Source organism: Truncatella angustata (genome assembly GCF_020726525.1).
Source record: "Truncatella angustata strain MPI-SDFR-AT-0073 chromosome Unknown BKA67scaffold_8, whole genome shotgun sequence".
NCBI lineage: Eukaryota > Fungi > Ascomycota > Sordariomycetes > Amphisphaeriales > Sporocadaceae > Truncatella > Truncatella angustata.
Genome location: NW_025763388.1, coordinates 1,114,122 through 1,129,308, shown reverse-complemented (window position 1 = coordinate 1,129,308; position 15,187 = coordinate 1,114,122). Strand labels below are relative to the sequence as shown.

Below are 15,187 nucleotides of genomic sequence, written 5' to 3'. Positions count from 1 at the left end.
CCCCTAAGTGGACCTCGCTTCTTCTCTTAAACTACCCCGACTATGTACGTGTGTATAAGCATCAATAATCAGGCCCATCCATGCCTACAGTAAGTTCGAACTCAAAGCGGCCCATTTCCCACATGCACGCATAATAGCTCAAGTGTTCTCAAGCTTGTTCCATCAAAATGGCTCGACACAAATAAAATAAAATAAAACAAAAGGAGCATGCTGATCTGGCACGGTCTGTTCCTGTTGCCGCCCGGCAATTCAGACTGCCGTAACCCAGCTTTACAATCCCTACGGGTTATGCGCACATCGTACATGGTGCAAGCTTTTTGCCTGGAGAGTGGGAAGCAGAACGCTCGGCCCAGCTTCGTCTTCGTCTGATGGTTTCTTTTTCCAATTCTTCGATCTATGGCCCTATCATAATCACATTTCCGCAAAACTCTATGTGACGATCCGCGTTGATCACCAACCCCATTCGCACAGACCATCGACCCGAGGTGGTATTGACGCGCTATCTCCTGCGCAACAACATTCCTCGCGGTTGTACATATCGTTGCTAATCACTGCTCTTGTCACATCACAATGGATCCGTGGAGTCTGGGGTTCGGAATCACACTTGTTAGTGCTGTGATCACTCAGAAGGGACCTGACAGGATCTTATTTGAAGCCATAAAGGCATCAGTATCGTTCTGCTCTAGACTAGCTTCTGGACTGCGAGGAGATTGAAGGCTGGCACACCTGACTCGCAGGTAATGACACGGACAACTTCCAATCGGTAAAGAATATTGAATGGTTGGCAGGGTACATGCAGGGACAAACGAAAGGCGGGGTCCAAATTGTAAGCTTGCAACCGCCAATCAGCAAAGTAGCCTATCACCTCGGCGCTTAAACTCCCCTGTCATCTATATTCTCTATCCAACCAGAGTCTTGCATGGCACATGAATTCCCGTCCTCGCAGTCGACGACAATAGCACTCGGTCGTCCCAGTGGGCGCTATTCATGGACCCAACATGCATGTGGCACAAATGCCCTGAGGATTCCAACAAGTCAGATTTCACAGCACACTGTAGCGCCAACCTTTGATGTGTTAGTATCGTCGCTGTCGACCCACCTCGACACACTACCGAACATCACCAGCCGCTATATACCTTTTGTCCTCCCAAAAGTGTACCTGACCTGGTCGATTCTCGATCAACATGCGTTTCGACTTATTTCGTCAGGAGGTCTGACTAAATGCGTTGATTACTCCTATATGTAAGAAGATCCGGGCCTGACACGATGCAGCCTGGGCTTTATAGTGCTATTACCACTTCACTTCATGTTGCGGTCATCTTGAACTCTGCTTTTATTCCTTTCTGTCTCTCCGCTCCTTCTGATGCTAGTCTTGTTATCTCTGTGAGAAACAACAATCCCTTGAACATCGATTGGGATCCAGCACCAGCACCTGAAGACGGCCCACCCTTATCCGCTGGAGCCCTTCGAGATCCTGCCTACCTACCCGCACAGATCGGTGGCATCGTAGGGGCCTACGCACTTTCGCTCGTCCTTGTCGCTGCTACTCTTCTACTGTTGGCGAAGAAGCGCCGGCAACATCTCGAAGCTGCAGACGAGGACTTTGAGGAGCTAAAATACGACTTGGCCTTTCCGGAAGGATTCCCTCAATCACCAGAAGATCCATTCCCATATTCGCTCACCACACCCAGGTCGCCAATCAAGAACTTCTCCTATCCGACACCAGTCGAGCAGGAACCAAACCCATACGTCTTCCCGTCGCCACAGGAGCCGAATCCTTACATAATCCCATCTCCTCAATCATCAACGCTAGCACTCGGTGTCAACCCACTTGTCGACCAGAACGTGGTCGCCGCTGACAGAGAAATGGCGCAGCAGCAGTTAGAGGAAATGTACAAGTATGTCATGGAGCAGGACGAAGCGAAGCAGGCTGGCGTAGTGCTCCAGGCGCCGCCAGCCCCTATGCTCAAATCGCCGCCAACACCGTCTTCCCAAAAGTCCGGGTTCCTGAGGAAGGGGAAGAACAAGCCGGCAAATCTTGAGCTGAACAACCCAGAGATGGAGAAGCCGCAGTCGCGCACCTCTTCCATTCTGTCGGCCCTGAAGTCGCCGCGTGGCAAGAAACCTTCCGTCAAGGGCATAAGCATTTCGTCGCCCATCATGACTCCAATGTCTGGCACCTTTCCGCGTCAGGAGGGCGAGGAGATGGAGACGATCCCGCCGCGCCATTACGCACCTGCGCCTCCTCCGCCTGTGCCTTCAGACCAGTATCCCTACATGGCAAGGAGGATGACCCGGCCAGTGGAGCCGCTCACTCCACCCGACATGTCACCAGAGAGCACCATGAGCATTGATGAAAGGCTGGGATATGAATTCGGGCATGCGCGCAACACGTCTGAAGCCCCTACGGAAGGGGAGCCTGTTTCTGCAATATCGGAAAGGTCAACTACGCCGCTTGTCGGGTTGCCGTCATCGCCAAAGCCCAGCGTCACACGGTTTCAAATCCCTTCGCTCCCCTCGTCGCCCAAGCCTGGTGCCACGTTCCAAAGGGCCAATGCGCCGTCTGCTGTGCGCACTGGTGGGTCACTACCGCTCCGGGCATATGAGCCATCATTGGTCTCGCCGTCGTTCCAGACCACGAAGCAGACGACGTTCGAGAGAGCACCACTGTCGCCGGGTCTGCGGACGCCGATGACTGGGGCGGCTGTGCCTTACTCGCCTTACCAACCGTTTACGCCTGTTGTACCAATGACTCCCTCGTTGGTGACCAAAGCGGACAGGAAAAGGATGAAGCAGCTACAACCCAAGACGCCCACTTTGCAGATGGTGAAGAGTGCGGACGACATCTGGTAAGACTGGGGGGATGCTATGGCGGCAGAGAGTCAAGAGAAGGACGCTCACGCTTTGGGAGTCGGCTGGTGTCGACAGGGAACCACTTATGAGCCTATGACTTGAGCATGGCGGAGTTGGCCGGGGTGTCACGGTTGCTTTAACAAGAAATTAGTTACAATGGGTTAATTTTGGTGCCGGTGTTGAATTCTGTTTGACATTATGCACATATAGCTATACATAAATACATTCGATACCACAGCTTACCAGACCATGTAATCTATCTTTAGCCTGATGAACGTGATGAGGGCGATGAGAACGGATTATGTGTCTCGTATCTGACATGTGCGATTTAATGGTGATTCCTCCTGGTTGGGCAAGATCCACGTGCGCTGATGCATCCGGAGCAGCGGCATTGCAGAGTGAAGGTAGGTGTCAGATTTTGTCTCTCGTGTGGCTGTGCGGTAATGGATGTAGAGATGCATCTTGTTTTGTATGAACCATTAGTCCTGCTTGGTGGTGAGGAGAGGGGGGGTTTGAATTTAACAAATTGGCCGTATTAGCATGGATTGGTCTGTGCGTGGTGCAAAAGCTTCACCACTAGATGGATGTAATACGTGCCTTGTCTGCTATACAAGCTGGGTTCGCCCCGAGGCCGCTCATTTATTTTATTCTATTTTATATATGTCATTTCCAACTGTTGTTCTGCCGCCAACTTGAGGTCTTGTTGGGGGTTTTCCGTACTTGCTGTATCCTTCCACTGCCCTGCAAACAAAAGCTTGAGTTGAGAACTTAAGGCGGGGGTCGGTGCAACTTAACACCTAGACTAGACTAGACTAGACTAAGTCCCCATGCAATAATCCCACATGGCCGATGCCCGACGCACTCCCCTGTCCCAGTCCAACTCATGCCTTGCCCTGGAGCAGAAGAAGAAGAAGCCTCTTACTGGAGTGGTGCTAGGCTCTCCAGTGCCAGTACCAGTAACTAACTTAGCAGCTGCCAGCACTAGCACAGCCCTTGATCTGAGGACCCCCGACCTGGATGAATTCGACTCTGGCTCAACTTGAATTGCACGTTAACACGAGGCGATACCTGGCAATCTCGCAGCAAACAAACGAAGCAGAGTACAGATACCAGACGTCCATACACCCGAACCCCATCCACATCGAGCCAACGCGCGATACCATCGATTCTCCTCCATTCAGCTCTCATCGCAGGTGCCCGCGACCCGCATCAATCAGATCAAATCAAATCAAATCAAGGCACAGATCGATCACCACTGCCCCCGTGCCCCCGTGCCCCGTGCCCCGTCACCGTGCCCCGATCATCCTTGAGGGGGAGCTGTGCGAAAGAAGAACAACCTAACCGTGATACCCAATACTCCCACCACCACCACCTACGACTACGACTACGACTACGACAACGACTACGGCTCCTCTACCTGTCGCATACCGGCCACACCGGCAAATAACAACCAGAAAACAGCCCAACCCCCCATGGCCATGTTCCCGAACCCCAACATGTACAGCAACCACAATTACGAGCCTCAGGGCGCCGCGTGGATGCACCCGCAGCAGCAGCAGCAGCAGCAGCAGGGAAACCACCACTCTCAACAACATGTCCAACAGCAGGCCATAGCAGCAGCCGCCGCCGCCCAGCATCAGAACTACAATCGCATTGCCGGCGCGCACAACAACGTGGCCGGTGCTGGTCTCAACTCGGCCGTCCAACTCCACGACAACAATAACAACAACAGTAGCAACAACAGCAACAACAACAACACCAACAACAACAACACCAACACCAATAGCAACGGCAACAACATCGAGAGCAACGTGTCAGAGGACAACCGCCGCACACTTGCCTATGTCGCCGATCTGCTCAAGGAAAGCACCCGCGAGGCTGCCCTGCTGGAGCTCAGCAAGAAGCGAGAGCAAGTTCCAGAACTGGCCTTGATATTATGGCACTCTTTCGGTAAGCAACGCACCGATTGCAATGCCTTGATCTTCGCAGCAGACACAACTACTAACTCGAAACCTGGTTCAAAGGCGTCATGACCTGTCTCACCCAAGAGATCATATCCGTATACACGCTGCTGAACCCTAGCCAACTTACTGCCGCGGCCTCCAACAGAGTCTGCAATGCCTTGGCCTTGCTTCAATGTGTCGCATCGCACAACGAGACCAGGACTCTGTTCCTCAAGGGTAAGCCGAAATCCCTCTCTGAACTGTCCGGTGGATCTGTCCGACGTTAACCAGCATCCAATCCACAGCGCACATTCCCCTCTATCTCTACCCTTTTCTGAACACGACGTCCAAGTCGCGACCCTTCGAATACCTCCGCCTCACTTCTCTCGGCGTCATTGGCGCCCTGGTCAAGAACGACTCCACCGAAGTCATCAACTTCCTCCTCACCACCGAGATCATCCCCTTGTGCCTGAGAATCATGGAAACCGGCTCCGAGCTTAGCAAGACCGTCGCAATCTTCATCGTCCAGAAGATTCTGCTCGACGACAGCGGCCTGAACTACATCTGCGCTACGTATGAGCGATTCTATGCCGTCGGCACCGTGCTCAGTAACATGGTTGGTCAGCTTGTCGAGCAGCAAACAGCCCGCCTCCTCAAACACGTGGTCCGCTGCTTCCTGCGACTTAGTGACAACGCGAGGGCGAGGGAAGCCCTTAGGCAGTGCCTTCCCGAACCCCTACGCGATGCTACCTTCTCTGCAGTGCTCCGTGACGACGCGGCCACCAAGCGATGCCTTGCTCAGCTGCTCCTTAACCTGTCGGACTCTATGGGGAGGGAGGTGGACGTGCCTGGCCTGTAAACAAGACCCTGGCACCCTCCCAAACTACATTCTCCTCCGGCAAGTCCCCGTTGGCATACGGAACGAAAACAACCCCCCGGTGCTCCCCGCCTCGCACATCACGTTACGGTAGCCGGGACCACGACTGCATTCTCTGGAATGGACTGGCCTGTATCTCTTTGGCCTTTATATCCGACTCTAATCCAAGAGAACGGTTGAGGACTACCCAGCGGACGCACCAGTACACGCATCTCCAGGCAAGAGCCACCCAAGACGACTCAGAGTGGTGACCATGGAGCGCAAATCCTGGCGACTCCCCATGTTCTTTCGTCTGCTGATCTCGCGGGATGGCTCGCAAACCCCCGCAGCGAGGGCCGCCATCTTTGTCTTTCGTTGAGTCTGGATATCCAGTCGTTTCTCGGCATGCTGACTGCGCTGAGGCTCACGTGTTTCGTATGGTCTTTCTTGCACAAACTCCCGGCGTTCTTTTCTCATTTTCAGGGCAGCATAAAAGCGGTGTCAGGGATTCAGCGGCAACAACTGTATTATAGTACAAAATTACGAAGACGTATGTGTGACCTGCAAGGCTGAGCGATCAGGAGCTCGTTGCCTCACTTGTAGGCGGGCTCAAATGGTTTGAGCATGAGATATGGCGTTGGTTATTCTGGAACTTACGTGACCCGCCGCTACTGCTTTTTCGAAGATTCCCCCTTAGATAGGCATTGGTGTCTTCACCATCATGTATCCTGATGCTGAACATGGAATAGAATCAGCGTTTTGTTTTTTTAATTGGACTTCAACTACGCCTCTAGCGATGACATTATCTTGTTTCATCGTAAGTCTGCCCTATCTAGCATGTATAAAAGAAATATAAAAAATGTTATTACAATGTTATAAAATAAATAGAAATTATGTTTGGTGTTGAGTCGCCCAGGTGTCCATGATGGACACGAACTTGTGTCCCAGTGGATCCCTCAAGGGAATAATAGCACTAACCAAGACCTGTGCGCAGTATGATCAGGATTTACTTACAAGGAGTAGTATCTCACGAAGCTACATCGGATATCTTCTGGTACAAAAGCTGAGCAGTCAATCATTCTCAACAACGTAAAGCGACGTCTCTTTATTTATTTATTACAAATACCTTTTCAATCTGGGAACTTTCTAACTAATGTGCCAAATTTCATGTCCATTACACAAAAGGAACCCTTTTTCTTTCTTTCTTTTCTCCTATTTTCTACGTCTTCCCACGTTCTCCATCCGTCCCTCTCCTCACTACCATCTACTACCTATCACCACCAACCACAACTCCCAGAAACTCCAATGGACAGCTGAATCCAATCCGACCTCGTCCTAGCCTTCTCAACCCCTGACGCGGAGGCAAGTCAGGACGAGCACGGGCTTTCGACTTGTGGGCGATGGCGACTTTCTTCTCCTTCCATAAGGGAGGTCGAGGGGAAACCGAGCCCGCCAAAGCCACCACCCTGATCCGGGAATCAGGAGGAACCAGCTCCCCTAGCGCTTGATCGCGTTGCCGTTGTGATCGCCGTGGTGCCTGCCAAAGATGCCGGGCAGGGTGAGCTTGCGCTTGGGGTGCTCCCGCCGCTGCTGGTGCTGGTGCTCGATATCCTGGCGGGCCTCGAAGAGCGACGGCGGCGGCCGGTGGGCGGCGGTGGGCGGCCGCGCGCGCCCGCCGGCGGAGCACGCGTCCTCCTCGCACTGCGCCGTGCCGTTGCTGGTCGAGGCGCAGCACGTGCCCCGCCCGCAGACGTGGCCGTCCACGTACCGGTGGTCCCTGTTGCAGAAGGCCGTCTCGCCCGCCGACGGGCAGAACCAGCCCGCGTTCCGGCCCTGGCAGATCTCGTCGAACGGGCTGCCCTGGGGCGCCGCCACGGTCATGGTGGCCGCCGCGAGGGCCAGCATGGTGAGCGTCTTGAGGCTGAACATGTTCGGGGCGGAGATGGCTGGTGTAGGGGGTTGGGGACTGTTCAGGAGGAGATATGTTTCTTTTCTTTCCCTGGTAGATGAAGGGTAAGTAGGGACTGATGTTTTATCTATATTTTTATTCGCCCTTTCGATTGGTCTGTAAGGCCTGAGGAGGGATAGGAAAGAAGAGGCAAATCGAGGAATGGAGGCTTCCTATCTATAGTAATCTGCTGTCTCTATCCCGGGTCGACGGGACTATGCCGAGACGAGCCTCCGACACTACTTGTTGGTAGTCCAGCACTCAGGGCACACCTTTCGAGGATATCGGTTCTGGCAAAACTCTAAGCAGGGCATGGTGGATGTGAAAAGCTCAGCAAGCCCAAAGAAGAACCCCCAGCACTCATGGCGAGCGGGGAATAGCGGCAGGGGCGCGCAGTAGTCAACCAGAGATTACCACGAGTTGGCGAACACAAAATCTGTACAGCCCGAAACTATACTGTTAAACCCTCCTTGCGACCACAAGACCTGGTTCGCCCCAGAGCATGTCCACAAGCGCCTGGTCATGTCAAGTTGCGATACTGGTGTTCTGTGTTCTGACAAAATTACTCCATGTTGTCATCAGGGACTTTCACCCACATCCGATCGGGGACCATTTGCATATGCACAAGCATACTTGAAAAGCAACCTGCGTAATCTGGTACGTATGCACATGTGCAGCCGCCAGCCCCCAGTGTTCCGCGAGCATGTGATTTCAAGAGCTGATGCCCTGAAGTACCTGAGCAGAGGTAGTTCGTTCAGAACACATAGATATCCGGCAGTTGCCTCTCATGAGTAGGGGGAAGCGGTCTAAACGGTAGTAAGCCGCCGATTCTGGTACTGGTCTCAGATAGCTTGCGGACATCAGAGTGACCCATCGCACGGGCAGTAGGGTCGCGCACAATAAAGGTTGTGGTCTATTTGTTTGACTATTCGCAATAACCAACGCAGAACGCAGCCAACATGTCACAAAACCTTGCTGTCCACCCGATTGAGCCGATAATAACCAAGAATGCAAGGTTATTCAATCTAGATTCGGTAGAAATTTAATATAAGCACGACAAAACTCCCCAGGCAACAGTGACAGCTCATGCATACGAAGCAAGTTCATCTCCCACAGCAGCTGCCTGAATCACCAGAAGGCTGGCCTTCAATCCACTCGAGGTGAACTTACCACCAAGAACACCAATAGTCTTACTTATATCACCTTCAACAGTAGTTCTAGAGAACTTAGAGTGCCGACGACCAGTTACAATGATATCACCTGCGTTACGCGGGTTCTGCCCAGTATTTGTCTTCGCGAGTTCAACTGCTTGGGTTATTGCAGATTTAGAAGACACGGAGACTTCAAAGATGTTGATGCGGCTGGCAAGGCTTGCAGGGAGCGTAGACTGAATCGAGGCTAGTAAGGAAGAGTCTTGGGCGGTAATCTCGGTCCTGATGTTTTCCTTGGCCTCGGCAACTGAGCCTTGGCCGGCGGTGGTGACAATCTCATCTTCATCCTCAAGTGTCCAGTTCAGATGCGCGATATTGACTGTCACGAGGGGGCTCTTTGCAAGCTGTAGCACAAAGCGAAGCGCGGCGCGGTCGTCTTCACCACCGATAAAAGGCAAGAAGACGTGGTGTGACTTGTCAGTGACCGGTGGGAGTGCTGCCTCTCTGGCGCTGCGTAGCGACATGCCGCTCTTGCTTCGAACGAGTGTAGGTTGGGTTTTCTCTACTGGCGCAATGCCACTGAAGCCATTGCCAATGAAAATGCCCGTGTTGCAGACTGCTTTCGATAACGTGTTCTGAATAAAATCAAGATGCGACCCTCCGGAGAAGCGATCTTCGGATGATACGTTGAAAGGAATAGCCTGGTCCAGGGTATTGCTGCCACCCTCGCTCCAAGGAATGAGAACAAAATCCGAGGATTGATCAGATGCTTTGTTGACAACAGTCTGCGCATAGGCATCCTCCGGTGCCACCACGACACTCGAGGAAACAGCCACATCATTTAATTGCGAAAAGGTCTTGAAGGCGTTCACAACAGGATCTCTGCGTGAGAATTCCTCGGATTCGGTGACTTTCATAACAGAGGAGGTACGCTCCGTAAGCTCAACTATTCGTAGAGCGTGAACCTCCAACGGTCGTCTTCTGATCACCGGGGTATTATCAGCGTCAGCATCTTGGGCAGTATCGGGGGAATCCCTGAGGTCCTGCACGTCACCTCCAAGCAATGACACGAAAGTGAACAGGCTGGGGAGACTGTCGAGGCGCAGATAGACCAGAAGGCGACGGATTTTAGTATCATCAAGCTTGGCTCCGAGCTGCGAGGATGTCTCAGGAGTCAGTGGCTTTCCATCCCAATCGATTTCGCCACGTTTCCAAGCTTCAATCTTCTTTTGGTACCATGGAGGATAGAGACCTTTGACGATGGGAGTCGTAGCAAAGGTAGTGACGAGAGCCATGACGACGAACATTGTAAAGGTCTTCTGCGTGAGAATGCCAGCCTCTAGTCCGATGTTCTGTCAAACATGTTAATCCAAGCACACTTGGCAAGCCGGGGAATGAATACGTACTAAAACAATCAACTCGACCAGACCTTTACAACTCATCAGCACACCAATTGTCAAACTTTCCCGCCACACAAGCTTCATGGATCTGGCAGCCAGTGTACCGCCGCCGATCTTTCCAGCGAATGCAATAACGATGATGGCAATAACATATCCCCAGGTGATTCCGTCGTTCAAAAGACCCAGATTTGTGTTCAGGCCAGAAAGGGCAAAGTAGAGGGGAAGAAACAGAACGGTAATGAGATCCTCGATCTTCTCGGTTAGTTTGATGGCAAATCCACCGTCATGAGGGCAAATGAGCCCAACCAAGAAACCACCGAAGATGGCATGGACGCCAATGATACCTATCATAGTCAGTCACATATCCTCGACAAAATCTTATTTGTGCAGCACCACTTACTTGTGAACCATGCAGAAGTGAGAACAAGGAGGAGAGTGAGCGCCACCACTCCCTGGGTCGGGCCATTCTGAATACTTCCGGTCCTTCTCAGAACCCAGTGGAAGGCTGGTCTGACTGCGAAAACTAGGAACAACACCCAGCCCACAGCAACCAGAAGCACCCACAATGCAGTCAGTCCAGAAGCGTTGTTGACAAGAGCAACACATAAGGCAAGAAGAATCCACCCAACAACGTCGTTGCCCACACCCGCCGCAAGCACGGTGACACCGACAGAGGAACCAAGGAGCCGAAGCTCCGACAGGATTCGGCAAAGGACTGGGAAAGCAGTGATAGCCAAGGCGGTACCGACGAAGAGTGCGAAGACACCGAAGTTAAGTGTGTTCGCACTAGGAAACTGGTGATAGACGCCGTAGGCGATGGCCACTCCGAGTCCAAACGGCAGGATCATGCCAGCGAGGCCAACGCTCAAAGCTATACGCCAATTTTGGGTGAAGAGGCGGACATCCAACTCCAAAGCGATCAAGAAGAGAAAAAGAATAAGGCCCAGGTTGGCGACATTGTTCAGAACCGGCATGGAAGCCGTTGGGAAGATGGCATCCTTGAAGCCGGGAATGCGTGCTAACACAGACGGGCCAAGTAATACACCACCTATAACCTCTGCGATGACTCTGGGCTGTCCAATATACGACAAGGGGAAATGAAGTAGACGACAGAAGATGATGATGATACCAGCCTATGCAGAGGCATTTAATCAGCAATGTCCGTGCCGATGTAATGTGAAACAAGGTTCATTGCGGCAGACTACACAGCAGACCGATGGGTCGTGCGGCCGGTCGATAGTAGCCCAATCAGATGGCCACACAACACGGAACACTTACTTGGATAATAAAAAGATTTATAGGGTTTGAGGCGCTGTACGTATTCGGCAGTACATGTTCGAGTATCCCGCCTTGCGGCGTCGCTTTGTTGGCACTCGAGGCTGATGCTGTAGCCGCAGCACTTATAGTACTGGTGATAATCGAGGTGACTGTGGTGGTGGCCATTTTGAGACAGCGCGGAACACCAGATCAATGGCGCCGCGGTGCGAATCGTGTAGCCCCCGAAATGGCTATAAGATGCAACTCCTTCGCGTCAATAGCAAATCAAAGTCGGTTAAACGCAGAGTTGTGAAAGATCCTCCCAACAGCAGCGTAGGTGCCGACGGCGTTGAGATAAGGTCAGCAACGAAGAGAGTTCATGTCAAGCAACTTGGGACGGACAGGGCGGACCGCGCTGAGCGTTGAGGGCATGACCAGTTAACCCGCCCTTGGCTTTGCGCCTATCTTCAACACCGCTTACAGTATGAGTAAGGGCGTTCAAGGGGCCCAAGAGGCTAGCGGCAACGAGCCTGGAAGCTGGTGGGGTCACAAGCGAAGAAAGGTGTACAGCAATTGGGTGAAGCCCGGCACGCAAGCCTTGGCAACATCAGCCCACGCCTCCTGTCGTCCCGTGCATGGTACGATTTCAACGGCGGCTTTCTGGGGCGCTACGGATCCGTTCTCTGGAGGGGTTGAAAGAATGTGGGATGGCTGGCTTTGCTCCATGACAAACTACGACTAATTGTGGGGGAGAAAGGGTCTCGAGGGCCTGGAACGTCAGTTGCGGTCTTGAGATTTAGGTCATTTGAGCATATAAAACGACCGAAGCCAGGATAGACGTGTTTCTGAACACCTCGAAACTGGCGGTTCTGGCGGTCCTGGCGGTCAGCACAGCTTTTAGAGGATTTCGAGATGAATCCTGTAGGCGCTGGGCGTTGAGCTTGCGGCTTGGTGTTGTCACTCAGCAAACCCATGTGACCGCCCAGCGCCATTCTAGTCATAGTGATCTGAATATTTGATTTCGACGCCATTGATGCTGCGATCGACTGGACTTCGACTGTTGCGCCAAAGGTAGTGGCACTTCTTTGGTTTTCTCTCAGCTGATTTGAGGGGCCATGTGAGATTCTCAAAGTCTCAACCACAGCTTGAGGCTCAAAGGTCCTATCAGGGTGGCTTCAGCGGACCCCCATCCCGAGGATGCGGGGTGTCGAACCGAAGGGTCGGGAATCCATCTTCGAGTGGGCGCATAGACTATCCTGAGCACGTATCACTGCCTCGGGCTTTCAAGCAGCACGCGCAGGTAGCCCGTGCAAAATGCACCTCGGAGAATACTGCAGGACTTCTCGCGATTGCGCCTCTTCCAACTGCATGCCTTTGCACCGCAGAAGACTCGGGTGATCGATCCATCGAGTAGGTTGTACAACGGATCCCAGGCTGTGAGCCTACCGACCCCAAGTCTCACAAGGCTTCGATCGCATCGCACGAGCAGTCTTCAGCTTCAGGCGCCGTGGCTATCGTCGCTTCAGGCATCCGGCAAATTCGAGTCCAAGAGCCGCAAAGTACTATATGCACATTATGACTCGATGTCATTGTACCTCTATCTTTGAGGCGTACCGATGGATTCTCGTCAGGAGGCTCGAGTCGCAGGGCTGTGTATGGTGGATGGTCACCGAACGAACTTGGTGACACGGCAAGATCAAATGTAACTTCACCATGCATGCAGGCAGTTATCGGGTTGCTTGATATAATATTTTGCCCAGTATCATTTAAGCTTCTTGTTGTATCCGCGTCGTTAGAACCCTGTGGTCGCAAGTAAGTCAGTCGCACGAGTACCATCCATCCTGCTTTGGTTGTATATAGCACAAAAAACATGAACTGCACAAGTGACAGCCGTGGAGTTGTAACGATTTCACGGAACACCATGGCAGTTGGTTGCTGGTGCAGTTCGATTTCTGGATGTCGAATGGTTGTACAGCACGACATTCGGCCAGTACTGGATTGCAGAGCCTTTGATTTTCTAACAGCATGACATCTCTCTCACCGCTTGTCGCCAGAATAAGGTGCCAAAGCCTTATTTATCTACTATGATGCGCTGATCTATCGGGTCACTAGTCCCCTTAAGAGTGATTAAATGCTGATGGAACCGGCTGACCGTTCAGCCCTACCATTACAAAACCAGCTGCTACTGTAGCTTACGTTTCCTATTGAGGACAAAGTTCTTACATAACCCGCAATCTGTCTCCACGATGCCGGCAAACATGCAAAGAGCCGCGTGTCAGACGAGAGCCGAAGTCCAACTTCAACGTATAATCTCGTAGGGCTGAACGTGATGACTCAAAGAACGTTGCGTGGTGAGGGCAGCATAGTGTCAAGTCGACACTCGGCTCACACATGAAATTTCCAGCAGAGCAATACAAATTTCCTGTGCCGCAGAAAGGGCCCCCGTTCGTCCGAATTGCGCCGCGTCCTCCTCTGGATTGAGGACTTCGCAGCGGTGCGGAGCGGGTAGCTATTCAAACATGAATTGACCAAGCACCTTGCAATATGGACTCAAAGTCGCTGCCTGGCACAGCACTTCTGATGATGATGACGACGACTTGTTTGGAAAGGAGCGCGTTGGTACTCTCCGCCTATATTGCGGCTTTGGACTCGGTCTTTGTTTCCCCTGCAGACTTCGTGTGTTTGGACTTTTGGAGATTCTGCTTGGGGTGACATGGTCTGTTCCGAAATAGAAGTAGGTTGCCATCTCGTAATGAGCGTCGGCACCGAGAATAGCAATTCTCGCCGAAGAGGTGTCTTTGTTCTATCTCGGGGCCGACAACCTAAAGCACGCATTCTTCGTTTGCGGTTTCTAATCATGGCATCTTTCACAGGATATAATCTGTCCGGTAGACTCACGAACGACGCATTAACCCTTGCGGTGCTTGAGTATTTGAATGTTACACAAGGTGCATTAACAACTACAGCATCATATCATGCATCGCATGATGGGCTCCCTTGAGGATCACCTCGGGACCGCATCCTTCGTGCGATAGCTGCATCTTCCAAGTTTCTGAAGTCATAAGACCAAACCCCTTGATTTACGCCGCACTCTTGCACGCCGCATCATGAACACGGCGAGCAGAGGCTGGTGCAGGCATCATGCCATGCCTGCGTGTAATTCCTCAAATGCCTGCTATACAATGGTGGGTACATGCTGCACGAGTCTTTTCTGGTATGTTACTATGTATGGTCGGCCGAGTTTTGATGTGGATGTGGCAAGGTTCTTCCACCTGTGCTACCTGAGCCATTGTGAAAAAGCGGAGGGTTTCATCATGCCGAAAGCCATCAGTCAATTTCATTACATCAGGAGATATTCTCATAACACAACAAGAGCAAATAGTGTCATAGAAACGGCGTGCAAGGTTTTGTCAAATCATAATAACATACTTAACATTACTTCATGTGCCAAGACATTGCGGCCGACATCTTGTGCACTAGGACAGAGCATAAATCGTATGTACGACTCTTCCCCTGGATTTGCCGTTTCCGGCAGTCCAGCGGTATTGGCATCATTTCTCGAATCCGCAATGCTCAGGCAACCACTTCGCCTGAAGGATTGCGATTGCGAGGATAGCTTCGGCCCCCAAGCGACGGAGAACGTGTTAGCACTCGCTGACCAGCATTGGGATCTTGAAGTGTTCCGCCTCCTAAGGATCCGAGGGGCCACACTTGCGGCCGCGTACTTGCGAAGACCGGTAATTGGTGGTCTGGGTGGGACGTGGAACCGGAAAACGTGA

General features: G+C 52.2%; 6 protein-coding genes across 6 annotated transcripts; 4 read left to right on the top strand and 2 right to left on the bottom strand.

Moving 5' to 3' along the window:
• Positions 1-1,266: 1,266 nt before the first annotated feature.
• BKA67DRAFT_539499 (uncharacterized protein) lies at positions 1,267-2,853 on the top strand (the record flags this gene model as incomplete). Its single annotated transcript, XM_046100648.1, has 1 exon — positions 1,267-2,853. The coding sequence occupies one exon, from the start codon at positions 1,267-1,269 to the stop codon at positions 2,851-2,853; it is 1,587 nt and encodes a 528-aa protein (XP_045954162.1).
• Positions 2,854-4,183: 1,330 nt separating this feature from the next.
• Positions 4,184-5,756, top strand: BKA67DRAFT_394418 (cell differentiation family, Rcd1-like-domain-containing protein). Its single transcript, XM_046096640.1, has 3 exons — positions 4,184-4,803; positions 4,878-5,033; positions 5,102-5,756. Exons 1-3 carry the CDS (start codon positions 4,326-4,328, stop codon positions 5,653-5,655), a joined length of 1,188 nt encoding a protein of 395 aa, XP_045954161.1. The 5' UTR covers positions 4,184-4,325; the 3' UTR covers positions 5,656-5,756.
• Positions 5,757-7,149: 1,393 nt separating this feature from the next.
• BKA67DRAFT_662421 (uncharacterized protein) lies at positions 7,150-7,581 on the bottom strand (the record flags this gene model as incomplete). The annotated part of the gene is made up of 1 exon (XM_046107993.1): positions 7,150-7,581. The coding sequence occupies one exon, from the start codon at positions 7,579-7,581 to the stop codon at positions 7,150-7,152; it is 432 nt and encodes a 143-aa protein (XP_045954160.1).
• Positions 7,582-8,684: 1,103 nt separating this feature from the next.
• Positions 8,685-11,125, bottom strand: BKA67DRAFT_539496 (Sodium/hydrogen exchanger family-domain-containing protein; the record flags this gene model as incomplete). The annotated part of the gene is made up of 3 exons (XM_046100647.1): positions 8,685-10,103; positions 10,158-10,495; positions 10,552-11,125. 3 exons carry the CDS (start codon positions 11,123-11,125, stop codon positions 8,685-8,687), a joined length of 2,331 nt encoding a protein of 776 aa, XP_045954159.1.
• A 139-nt stretch (positions 11,126-11,264) lies between these two features.
• On the top strand, positions 11,265-11,899 carry BKA67DRAFT_394375 (uncharacterized protein). The gene has a single exon (XM_046096639.1). The coding sequence runs from the start codon at positions 11,404-11,406 to the stop codon at positions 11,719-11,721; it is 318 nt and encodes a 105-aa protein (XP_045954158.1). The 5' UTR covers positions 11,265-11,403; the 3' UTR covers positions 11,722-11,899.
• A 2,823-nt stretch (positions 11,900-14,722) lies between these two features.
• BKA67DRAFT_539495 (uncharacterized protein) lies at positions 14,723-15,187 on the top strand (the record flags this gene model as incomplete). The annotated part of the gene is made up of 1 exon (XM_046100646.1): positions 14,723-15,187. One exon carries the CDS (start codon positions 14,723-14,725, stop codon positions 15,185-15,187), a length of 465 nt encoding a protein of 154 aa, XP_045954157.1.

What these genes read in the sequence shown, in the direction of transcription:
- BKA67DRAFT_394375 (XM_046096639.1), top strand. Translation starts at nt 11,404, where the DNA reads ATGGCCACACAACACGGAACACTTACTTGGATAATAAAAAGATTTATA.
- BKA67DRAFT_394418 (XM_046096640.1), top strand. Translation starts at nt 4,326, where the DNA reads ATGGCCATGTTCCCGAACCCCAACATGTACAGCAACCACAATTACGAG. An exon ending in GATATTATGGCACTCTTTCG is followed by an intron (nt 4,804 to 4,877) that starts GTAAGCAACGCA and finishes CCTGGTTCAAAG; the next exon opens with GCGTCATGACCTGTCTCACC. An exon ending in CAGGACTCTGTTCCTCAAGG is followed by an intron (nt 5,034 to 5,101) that starts GTAAGCCGAAAT and finishes TCCAATCCACAG; the next exon opens with CGCACATTCCCCTCTATCTC.